General features: G+C 43.3%; 1 protein-coding gene across 2 annotated transcripts in view; it reads right to left on the bottom strand.

Annotated features, from left to right (window-relative positions):
- The window catches only part of PDE4D (phosphodiesterase 4D), a 1,044,072-nt gene that overhangs the window by 15,185 nt on the left and 1,016,136 nt on the right, over window positions 1-12,751 (bottom strand). For both annotated transcript variants that reach the window (XM_084833299.1, XM_084833300.1), the window contains one exon: window positions 7,286-7,379. In XM_084833299.1, the coding sequence (XP_084689425.1) occupies window positions 7,286-7,379 (94 nt within the window). The remainder of the gene's footprint in view (window positions 1-7,285; window positions 7,380-12,751) is intronic.

Below are 12,751 nucleotides of genomic sequence, written 5' to 3' on the forward strand. Positions count from 1 at the left end.
AGGAGAGACAATCTATAATCTATTTGTTTATTAGAGAAGTCTTGAAAAAATGCAGTACCAATCCAAACACAACTTTTCACAAAATGTCCTTCAATTTAATTTACAAATCACAGGAGTAAAAGGGACAGGGGACACACACACACACACACACACACACACAGAGAGAGCCCAGCCAACATGGTTGAATAGATAAAAGCTGGCTTCAAATGTAAGATTAGCTATAGGTTTGCTATGGCCTTAAGCCAGGTCTGGGGGATGTGTGGTTCTCCAGATGTTGTTGAGCTCCAACTCCCATCAGCCCTAGAGAGAACAGCCAATGGTGAGAGATAATAGGAACTGCAGCCCAACACATCTGGAGAGCCACATGTTCCCCATCTCTGCCTTAGACAGCTCATTCACTCTCAACCTAATTTTACCATCTGTAAGAGAGCAATCCTATGGCCTCTACATAGAGCCTGGGGGGCCATAGGATAGTTCTGATTCCTGGACAGCACTCTGACCTCGGATCCAGGAGACTGAGCTCCCTGCTCCTCCCGCTCTGAGAGATCTGCGCCGGCTGCTTCTACGAGCTCACAAAAGCGAGCTCAGAGAGGAGGGAAAGGGGGCATTTTTGTGGGCGGGGAAGGGACCAGGGCAGCTGGTTTACATAGAATCCTCTGGCCAACCCAGCCTCCTTCCCTCCTGCTCTACCCAGCCCCAGCTAGATGGGTAAAATCACCCGTCTAGTGAAAATGCAGGGCGAGAGGTGCGCGGAGGTGATGATTGCCTCTGTGCTCCTCCCACCCTGCGCTGAATGCCCGTCAACCTCTGAGTTCAGATAGGATTGAGCCCCAAGACAGAAATATGAGTGACCTCCACACAGAGTTATAAGACTAACGACTTTGATATAAAACGACCTGAACATTTCAACTGCTTTTTTAAAAAACAAAACATTTTTTTCTTCTATCCTAAGTGCACAAAGGTTACAGAATTTCCTTACTTCATTTTATATTCCCAGCAACTGTTTAGGATAGATTAAGCTGAGAGGGCAAGAAATTACCTTCATTTCTGAGCAGGGATTTGAGCCCCTGCGCCAAATTCAAACTATCATACTAACACTGCCTCTGAAGTGAACAAAAATTATGAGTTCTTTTAATGTGTTCACTAAAACATTTGGTCCTTAAGCCAACTTCAGTAGCAAGTAAGTGACCAGAAGAAGACTTTGCCAGACAGAACTAAATTAATATTTTTTAAAAACCAGAAATCATAGTGCAGGTCCAGAAAATGTAAGAAGCGTATGCACCCATTTGTAATATTTAATGGCTTGTGTTAATTTTACAAACGGGGGTGGGGGGGCTGCAATAAGACTGACTGCATTTATGTTTTGTTCAGTATGGTTGTTCTCTTTCTTTCTTCAGCCTTTTAGAACAGGCTGGCGAACCTACTGGAAACAGCTGAGAATCCTGATCAGACTGCTGCCAACAAGTGAAAATGTCACCAACTTTCAGCCTGAGGCATTGAGCTCCCTCCTACCCCTTACTGCTTCTTTCTGATCACCAATTAAATAAAACAGGGAGGAAAGGAAGAGACTTGAACTGGTTCAAACCAACAGTAGCAGAAGAGTAATGACCCATGTGTATGCCTTGACATTAATGGCTTCAGTCATATGCACAAAGTTTAGGGCCATCTAAAGGGAGGATTCTAAAGTGAGCTGTCAGATGAACTCAAGTGAAAGGAAGTGTCTGTCCAAGAGATTTTCGATGGGCCATGGAATCCCAAGGGATTTCCTAAGGTTTTGTTCCAAATGAGCAGTTAACACTATCAATGCTGGGTGCATTTCTCAATCCTGAAAGTATTTATTCCCTTCCCTCGCATCCCTCACACAAAATTATTGCTTCTAAAATGGACTACACATGCATTTAGTGGGTCCCATCATGCTTTTCCCTAGAGAAAACAAGCTAATCATACTGAAAATTAGGAAACAATTGAAATATGATCCAGAATGGTTAGGGTACTTCCAGACAAGGCTTTTATAACACTGTCACCCTGCCTCATGCACGTAGGTTTGCAGGGTGTCAAGATGACATCACCTTCTAATCGTAACCCCGCCAGCCCTGTGTTTTCCCACCATTCCTTCTGTCTTTTTCTTAATGCAGAAATTCCATTAAAGAATAAAAGATGGAATAGCTGCATCATTCCTTCTGATTGGTAGCCCTAGAAGCCCTTTATGTGGAAGCACCCTCGAGCTTAAGCAGTGAAGACAGACAGTTCCAGCATGAAGGATAATGCCATCCAAGTCTTTAAGGACTTATTAATAACTGAAGAAAGAGAAGCAATTTTCACAAAGCTTCAAAAGTCAGATTCAGGGTCATGGTACTGTCCTCCGCATGATTGGTCCATCACAGAACACATATAAGGGATTTTTGTTCAGCCCCCCACCCCATCACACCACTCCCCTACACATAGAAACTTGTACGTCAGGGAGAGGCCAGATTCTGATGGGGGGATGCGTTCAAATAAGTGACTCTTCCACTTGCATTTTGAGATGGTACCGTTGTGTGACTACATGGATTAGATCCAAGAGTATAGCACTGCATCTATTTGCTTGCTTCAAAATCCTACTAAAATCAATTGCTCATACAATGAATCTGTGTTGCCTAACTTGACACAAGGTTTCAGCCCTGATTGTGGGATCAGTCAAATTATAGGTCAACGGTGGATACATTTCCTTAGGGGTTTTTCCCCACATGGAAACACAGAAACTGAATTCTTGGATTTCTTCAGTGAGTTGGAGCTAGAAGATTTTTCTAAGTAGGTCATCACTGCAGGCAATCTTATTCCAGCTTTTTCTTTTTTTTTTTAAGTTTCTGAAACTAGGGTGATAATGTCCCTTGCCAGGGTTCATGAAATTCAGTTTGCTAGCTAATCCATGAACAAATGAGAGGGGTGGGATTTTAAAGGATTTGTTTCAGGTACAGCTAGACTAATTAGGAAAAGAGAAACTATAGCATCAACAGGACAAGTTATGTTCTGTTAAACACAGAACACTATTAGCAACAGGAGGCTCTCCAACCTATTCCTGTTTTCACATTAGTTTATAATTACCGATAGAACTGTAAATTGGCCAACTGTGATTCTATAAGCCGAAGGCAAGAACAGCAGACCATAAGACTGGATTAGGGGTGCCATCACAGGCTCTAGAGCAGCACTGGTTGGTCCTTTTTTGCCCATGCTCTGCTCAGCCCCAGCAACATTCTCTTGTATGGCACACTGATGTCATGAAATTGGTTATGTAGTTCTGCTGGAAGGAGAGCACCCAATCTGCTATGCAGGGTCCAACTAGTCCTCAATAAAGTCCTGGAACAACTTCACCAGGGAGACGGGGGGGGATTTATACTATGCGAGTTGCATAACGCAGCTGGATTATACAATGCCTCATTTGCCAAGTGTGGAATGTCAAATTAGTTGCAGTGGTACACATCAGTATTGCTGAATATATTGTTGCTTAACGATGGGTTGTATCCAATGGTGGGCTTGTGCTAGTGAAAAACAAAGCACCTGATTTTCCCCAACCTCCACCACCCATGACCTCCCGAAACTTGCCCCTGAGGAATAGGGGATCCTCCAGAACAGCATGGGATATTGTACAGAGGGCTGGATATGTAGGGGGGATTGGCAAAACTTAAATACCCTGCCTTGCATGTGCATAACCACTTTCCCCTAGTGCATAGTCACCGCTGGATACAACCCAATGCCTGCAATATTTATGCGTGTGTATTGGCCCAAGGAGCGTAGCCAAGTCATTTGTAGTGTTAGAGGGGCCTAGAGATCCATAATGCTTGCTTAAGTTCATTATTGTTGCAATTCCCTTGCTAGTGAGCCTCTGAGCATGTGAAGATGAGTAAAAGACCAATAACAACCCCAGCACATTCCATACTAATGAGTAGAGTGTCTAATCAAGATGTGGCTGGGAAACAAAGTTTGTTTATCTTAGGTAGTTGTGCTTGAGAACCAAACGCTTCTAGTCTATGTTGGGAATGAACGCTAGGAGTGCTTGCTAGTTTAAGCTGCTTTATTGCTAACATGTATTGTATAAAACTCATTGTACCCCATGGCTTGTGGTTCAGAGAAGCTGTCTAATCCAACCACTGGGTCCGCCTGTGTGCTGTAAGTTACTCAATAAAGTACTCCTTTACCAGTAAACCTGGATCTGATTTATCAGCATCTTGGCACCTCTAAATTAAGAGGTCAGCACCCACGGCCAGGGCAATACAGAATGAGACACATTATATTTTTTAACAAACCGCACAACACAAGTAATACTTCAGGGGACTATTCCTTTATTATATTTTCCAACTCCTTCCTCATTAAGTATTGTTTGACTGAATGTATTCCCCAAATAAGAACAAGTTTGGGTACAGTCTCCATTGTGTTTATCAGTCTTTTGGTCAACAAAGAGATAATGACAGTGTGCCTAGAAATGTAACATTTCTGGAAATTTTTAAACCGGGGCGGGGGGGGGGGGGGGAGGAATTTTTTTTTTCCTGTTTCCTGTTTCCAGGATTTTTTTTTCCTGTTTCTCCTGGGGGGAAAGGAAATGTGGGAAAAATTGAACTATATGCAGTACTTATTTTTTAGCACTGTTTACAAATCTAATGTCATTTTGTTACTTCAGTAACATAAAAGGTACTATGAAGAACTTGGGTTTGCTCATAAAATTAATAAATTAAAATCATGTAAAAGAAAACTCAGCAGAGTTGTAATTATTGCCTGAATAAGCTATGCCTTTACAGTTAATATACCAAACATGCTAATTTTATGAGCAACCCAATATATATATTTTAACTTTTAGGTTCCTATTTTAAATCTGACCAGAGCAAGCTTCAGCAAGTAGTCTCTGAAACATATGAATCATCTTAGAAGCCAAAACATGTTACAGTATGGAGTGTTCCTTTTCAGTCCCCTTCTTCAGGATACTCCGTTCCATTCACACTCCCACTCAATGCCCCACCCCACAGTCAATTAGTGTTCCATGGTAACTGAGCATGCTCAGTCCTCATGAGGCTATTCCCCCTGTTTTTGCTTTCCAACAGGCCACAATCCAATACATGTTTAGACAAAAATGGCCTGTAACTCTCAGCATTCTGGCTAGGGCATGCTGTGAGTTGTAGGCCTTTTTTCTGTCTAAACATGTATAGGATTGCACCTTAAATTGTTTTCTGAATTTCTTCAAACCTTGGATTTCCCCCAGGCCTGCTGATACCTCTCTCCCTCTTGTGTGTGGATGCCGTTTTGGCTAAACAATGGTACTCGTGTCTGAACACTGGAAATAGAGGGAATGATGAGAATAGCAGATGGAAGCAAGGATAAGCTTTGAAAACAGGTTGGCCGACAATGCATCATAATATGCCACATCCTCTCCCTGATGCTATTTAACATCTGTGTGAAGCCGCTGGGGGCTATCACCAGGAGGTTTGGGGTGCGGTGTCATCAATATGCAGATGACACGCAGCTCTACCTCTCGTTCAAATCTTCACCAAGGTTGGCCGTAAAATCCCTGTCCAAATGTCTGGAGACAGTGAGTGACTGGATGGGGAGGAATAAGCTGAAGCTGAACCCTGACAAGACCGAGGTACTTTTGGTGGGAGACAAGAGGAGGCTGGGGGATGTTGACCTGGTGTTGAATGGGGTACAGCTACCCTTGAAAGACCAGGTCGGCAGCCTGGGGGTCATTTTGGACTCCCAGCTGTCCATGGAGGCTCAGGTGTCAGCTGTGAGCCAGACAGCGCTGTATCAACTCCATCTGATACGGCGGCTGTGCCCCTTCCTTCCCAACCATCTGCTCCCATCGGTAGTACATGCCCTGGTCTCCTCTCGTTTAGACTACTGTAATGCACTCTACATGGGGTTACCCCTGAAGACAGTTCGGAAGCTGCAGCTGGTACAGAATGTGGCGGCTCGCCTGATTAAAGGCAGCGGCTGGCGAGATCACATCACTCCAGTGCTGAAGGAGTTGCACTGGTTACCAGCTGTTTTCCGGGCCAAATTCAAGGTGTTGGTTTTGACCTTTAAAACCCTATATGGTTCCGGCCCAGCCTATCTTAAGGAGTGCCTCCAGCAACACCAGACAGGCTACTTAACAAGATCAGCCTCGGATGGCCTTCTCTCTGTCCCATCAGCCAGGACAGCTAGACTGGTGGGGACTAGGGAGAGGGCCTTTTCTGTGGTGGCCCCCACTCTGTGGAACTCCCTCCCTAGGGAACTCCACCATAAAAAAAAGGTAAAGGTGTCCACAACCAGTCGTATCCGACTCTAGGGTGCGGTGCTCATCCCCGTTTCTAAGCCAAAGAGCCAGCGCTGTCCGAAGACACTTCCGTGGTCATGTGGCCAGCATGACTGAACACCGAGATGCACAGAACGCTGTTAAATTTCCCGCCGAGGCGGTACCTATTTATCTACTTGCAATTTCTTGCTTTCGAACTGCTAGGTTGGCAGAAGCTAGGACTGAAGACGGTAGCTCACTCCGTCACGCAGCACTCAGGTCTCAAACTGCTGACCTGCCGACCTTCCAGTCTGCAGTTCAGCGTCTTAACCACTAAGCCACCGTGGCCCCTAAACTCCACCATGCCCCCTCTTTAATGAGCTTCCGCCGTGCATTAAAAACGTGGTTGTTCAGGCAGGCATTTGGGGTGGGTTAGGGTATTTTAGAAAATGTTTTTATTGTAGAATTTTATTGTTTTAAACTGTTTTATTATATGCTGTACATCGCCAAGAGTGGTTGGGTGACCAGCCAGATGGGTGATTAATAAATTTAATAATAAATAAATAAATAAATAAATAATCCACTCTTTTAGAGTTCCTGATAATTAACATGCCCTCTGCTCTTTTTAGAGGTGTTGACATTTAAAGTCTAGTATAGATTTGGTACTCCATCTCAGAAGAGGCAGATGTCTGTTATCAGCCAAGATGTGTTAATTCCGATGTCACACAAAATACACTTGCATGGCCCACACAATGTACACATCCAGTGAAAGGTAGCAACATTTGGGAGCTCTGTCCAATGGAACTTTCTGAACACAAAAGGGCCACATTCAATGTAAAGGAAAGCCTATGTTGTAAAATAAAGGCAAGCATTGTATTTTATTTAACTAACGATGATGAATGGAGGATATTATAAAACAAACACTACTGAAAGAGCTGAATTGCTGTAACCTTTTCATCTGGATGTTGGTGTTGGGTGGTGGAGAGGAGGGAAAAACACAGTGAAAAGAACAAGGAGTACCTGTTTCTATAATCATAGGCTTACCTAAAAATGTGTTGGATATATATTCAGAGACCTGATTGCCCGATCGGCTCATTTCAGATAAGTGTGTTAGCTCTCGATTGAGCATTCTTTTAAACTGCAAAGAAAAGCAAAAAACAGAACGTCAATGACCCAAGAAATGTATCCCTTTGGCATGAGAAAATGCAAGATGCATTTAACAGACATATTCACATTTTTAATTCACTAAACCACCTCAGCTCTATGGCATGATGAAGGGTAAAATCAGATTTCCAGGACAAATTTCAAGATAAGCATCACATGAATTATTCTACATAATTTTACACAAATACATGTCAAAAACCGATTGTGGGCATGAGTACATATCAATTTCACTGCTCTCATCAAATGTACTAGGTTTTAGTTTAGAAAACAAAATGACTCCTTTGAATCTTTATAACGTATACACATATCCCACTTTTGTTCTACAGAAGAAACAACAATTTTCTTGTGTTTCCCCATATTCCAACATTTTCACATGATGTGTATAAGCCATTAGCTAAACTGAAAAGTTCAGCCCACCTGAACAATTTTAAGCAGCCTTGTAGGAAGGAGTAACTAAAAGGTCAATAGTTCTTATCTACTCACTAAATATCTATGTATCTAAACTTAGGCATCCAATTTACAAAATTCTGATCCAGCTGCCATGGGAACCTGGGAACTGTAATTTTGTTTGTAGATAATAGCTGTCCCACAAAGCACAGAGTATGTACAGAACAGCAAAAACACACATTTTTAATAGTATCATTAAAATGGAGATGGGATAGACTGTTCTAGTTATTGTGACAGAATCATGTCCTCCAATGGATATTGCTACACTCCTCTGTCTACCACATGTGTACATACTACTTGGTTATATTATCCTGAGCTGCACAAGTTTAGTAGCAGAATACCAGATTTATTCAAGGCGAGGCTGGACAGCCATCTGTCAGGGATGCTCTGACTTGGATTCCTGCATTGAGCAGGGGGTTGGACTCAATGGCCTTGTAGGCCCCTTCCAACCCTACTATTCTATGATTCTAGTAACAATTTCGCAACAACATCCTTGTGAGATTTTGAAAACGGTTTAGGATCTGGGACCACCTGACTTGCTAGGAATCTGCCAGATTATTAAGGTCTGCAGGAGAGACCCTCTTGAGGACACCACTACCCACAGAAGCCCGTTTGTCAGAATGGCACGAAAGGGCTTTCTCCTTGTGTTGCCCCCAAACTTTGGAATGCACTCCCACAAGAATTACTATTAGCCCTCCTGCCCCAGCTTTTAGAAAGGGTGTGAAGACACATCTTCTTAATTTAGTCTTTAAAATTATGTAGTTTTAATGGGTTTTTTCCTGTGTTACCGTTATATTGTTAAATGGTTACATACCACCTTGATGGCTTTTTAGGAAATAAGGCAGCATACAGAGGAGGAGGAGAGGAGGAGGAGGAGGTATTTGGGAGCTAGGTTTGTTAGAGCGGCTTGTGCAGCAACAGCTGTGTTCACTGCATGGGGGAAATCCCATTTCGATCACCCCTACCAAATGCAACGCTGCATTAATGAGAGGGCCAAGGATCCAATGGTGGGCCCACTTGCTTCAGCCTCCAAGAGGATCCCCTTCCACAGCAGCCCCTTCTGATACGAAGCAGGTGCACTAATAATTTCTGCTGGTTTAATGATGCGGGGGGGGGGGCAACTCTCAGCACCTCAGCAAAGACCTGGGGGGCCCTAGGTTCAGGCTTATGATCTGCAAGGCATGAGTGGAAGAGTATAGGATCAGAAATACTCAAAGAAAAATGGGCAACACTCAGCATTTTGATTTTTACATACACAAAAGTGTTTACTAGATTGTTAGGGAAATGGACATCTTTATTAACAATTTACCCCAAAAATTCCACATACAGCAAAGCCAGCCATCACACTCCATAGAAATGGATTGTTTGTGTTATTTTCTTTCCACCTTGCTTTTAGGGAATGCGACATAAAACAGTGGGCCAGTTCACACGACACGACAGCCCATTGTGAGTTTTTAAATTCAAAATATGCTGCCATTTTGCAAAGCCAACCCTGGCTTGGGGGTTGTCATACTGTCCAAAACCAACAAGTGTGGGTTATGCGAGGGTTAAACAACCCTCGCATAACCCTACAAAAGACTATGGATTATACAAATTTACTTTAGCCTTCACATGATCCATGCTCGTTGGGTTTGCACAATACAACAACCTCTAAGCAGGGGTTGGATATGCAAAATGGTGCCTGCACACACCACGGCTCACCATGGGTTAAATAACCATGACGAGCCATGGCATGTTGTGCAAACCAGGTCATATTAGTTTCCCCCTGTACCTAGGGGTGTTTTCACACATGAGGCTTAAAGGCTCTTGCTTTGAATGTAAAACCTGCATTGGCCAGAATGCACATTTGCAATGCAAATGTCCCCTTCCTCTACATTCTATCTCAACTCTGAAGAACAATCAGACAAGATAAATAGTACAAATGAAGCTCACAGCTGATTTAAACCTTTTTTGGAAAATAACCCCATGGCAGGGTGTGCTGAGCATGCTTTTGCAATCTACTCTTGTGTACTATGTCTGTCTGCTAACCATTGCCCCACACACTATGGGCTGCTCGCACATAACAGTGGCAAATCGTGGGTTAATTAATCCAAGATTTGCTGTGGTACATACTGGGCATGTTCTGCACCTTTTTGAATATTCAGCCCCCGATTGGGGGTTGCTATGCGACATCCAAACCCGGACACTATAGGTTAAACGTGGGTTAAACAACCCACAGTTAACCTATAATGTCCCGATTGGGGGCTGAATATTCAAAATGGTGCAGAATGCACTTGACACGTGCCGCAGCAAATCGTGGGTTAATTAACCCACGATTTGCTGCTATTACGTGCGAATTGGGTCAACTGCTTATGAGCTACATAACTTGAAATAAAATTGGGGGTGAGGGGGAGGGACAATGGTGCATCCTATTTACACCCTTCCTTTCTTTTGCCTCAGCCACCCATTTGCTATTTTAAATCTTCTTCACTCTTCTTCCTTCATATGTCATGTCTGCTTTAGACTGTGAGCCTGTGGATGGGAAGTGTGTCTGCTTGTTCCCTGGGCAATGTCTAGGTACTTGATAAATATCACTTTATGTATTTCCTCTGTGTGCAAATGGGCTGGGGACGGCCTCTATCACTGGATATTCCCTGCCAGCAGAAACAAGCATGCATGTGCTAACTCCCTTAGTTGGGACTGTTTTGAAGGGGGAGAGGGAGGCAGGGCACTGTTTTGATCCCTAGTATTTTCCGGCAACGCAAGTCCATGCAGGAAAATATGGAGGAGGTCAGAATGACACCCCACAATCTCTCAAAACTGCTCCAGGCAAGGGTTAGCATATGCACATTTCCCTCTGCTGCTAGGAAAATATCTGAGCCCATCAGTTGCTTCAGGGTTGAAGAGGGTCTGACTACCTTCACCTTAGAAGTGGCTACTGGGGAAAGAATTACCCCTGCAAATAGGGCTGGCTTCATGAGTGGGCCTTGGTGGGCTTACCTGGTTGTGGTGGCAGTGCCCCAAGCACCCCTTTAAATTCCCCATGATTCCACAGAGTGCACGAGGTCGGGGGCACGGAGGAAAATTTAAATGGTGGCTAGATCCAGCGGCCTAGTCCTGCTTGGAGAGCTGGGCCAGATACAAGTAATTAAGGGGGTTGCACGGCAGGCAATTAGCAGTGGACCCCACCAAGGTGCTGGGGCCCTGCCAACTGCCCAAGGATGCCAGGTGTTGATGCTGGCCCTGCACACAGATGTTGTACAAACATCACTCTTATCCCATTAAAATTATTAATGGGTTAATGTAGGGGATGTATATATGTGTTTTAAAAATGAGCAACCCCCACCCCAGCCCAAACAAAATTCCTTTTGAGATTCTTACATAACATCCGTCAAAAACCATGGGGGGTCATGCCCTATGGTGTCTTGAAGTCTAGATGTTCTGCATCGGGTAACACAACAAGATCTCAAATCCTCATGCTGGTCTTTGGCTTAGATTAGGAGATGACTGCACATGATCTCTCTTGTTAATGTTAGTGACTCGGGGGACACTTCTTGGTGCTAGGAGACAGTTGCTACTGATGTGATTCTATTTGATGTGGTCAAAAGGGAGAAGAGAGACACCTCTATGACCTCATGTCTGCCATCATTTTACCAGGACCTGCTGGCCTCAAGGTGGTTCACCCAGCAGACAGGGGAGGGACAGGTGGTAGATAGAACATGATCAGCATAGAAAGGTAGAAAGCATATCTAGTCAAGGTGAACATACTCCTATTTGCAAGCTCAGGTTTCCTGATGCTCTCTCAATTCTTCCCCATTTCTCATAGTTCCTAATGCTGTCCTATTCAATGCACAACAAGAAGGAGGGGTGTGTACCAAATGCTTGGCTTCAGTAATGCACAAGGTAGACTAGCTGGACTAGAAAGGCCTTTGGTATGATCCAGCAGAGATCTTCATATGTTCTTACACATAGGATTGCACAGTTAAGTGCATAACTCCCATCTACTTCAATCAATGGGTCTTAAAAACTGTAGCATTTCTTCTGAATCATTCTTCTTATACTCTTCACCCCATTAGCTACCTCTGGTGTGTATATTCTCTGAAGCCAAATTTTCCACAGGTCTGTAGTTGTGCAGTGTCTTAGCCCATCATTAACATATACATGTGGAAAAGGGATATAATACAATAAGAGCTGGGTGGTTCAGGTAATATTAGAATACAGTCTGGGGTTTTTCCCCCCTTGAAAAATGCACTTTTTAAAAAGACAGGCATTTTTAGAACAAGGCAAAGGCTTGAAGGGTGAACTATAATAATTTCTGTCCTAGAAAATGAGGTATGAGAAAAAGTTGAATTTACACGAAGCAATCTGAACCCTAACCTGGCCTTTCAATTTTGCAAAATCAAATATTTCAGCCACAAGTCTTGATGGGTGCCAGTATTTTAATTGCAAAGTTTGAAAGATATTTCATTGCTCCTAATGTAAATGTCTGATATATACAATTGTTGCTGAACACAAATATGGAAAACTAATCATGGGAGTATTAATCGTTTACCTTTAAAATGATTCACTGAACAAAGCCACCATAGACAACGGATTCCTCCCCCCTCCCACCAAACTACCCTCCTCATACAATGTGCATGGAGAGTAATAAAGCAGGAAAGGTATAAATGATTCTTTATCTATTCAGCAAAAATCATCATCAACTAAAACACATTAGTACACCTGAAGTACTGAAGACATATATTATCATGTCTCATTTGTCAAGAGTCCCTTTCTGGTTGCTAAAAATTAATTAGTGTTTGCACTTAAAACCTTGACGCCCTAATAAAAGATCCACATGCCTGCACGTCAGCTGCCATCCACAACAAGCTCCTATACCATAGTTGGGGATTTGGAGTTGGGAGAGAGTGAAAGGGATTG

Source organism: Heloderma suspectum, chromosome 2, assembly GCF_057233095.1.
Source record: "Heloderma suspectum isolate Gila_16-S chromosome 2, 16-S_ref, whole genome shotgun sequence".
Lineage (NCBI taxonomy): Eukaryota > Metazoa > Chordata > Lepidosauria > Squamata > Helodermatidae > Heloderma > Heloderma suspectum.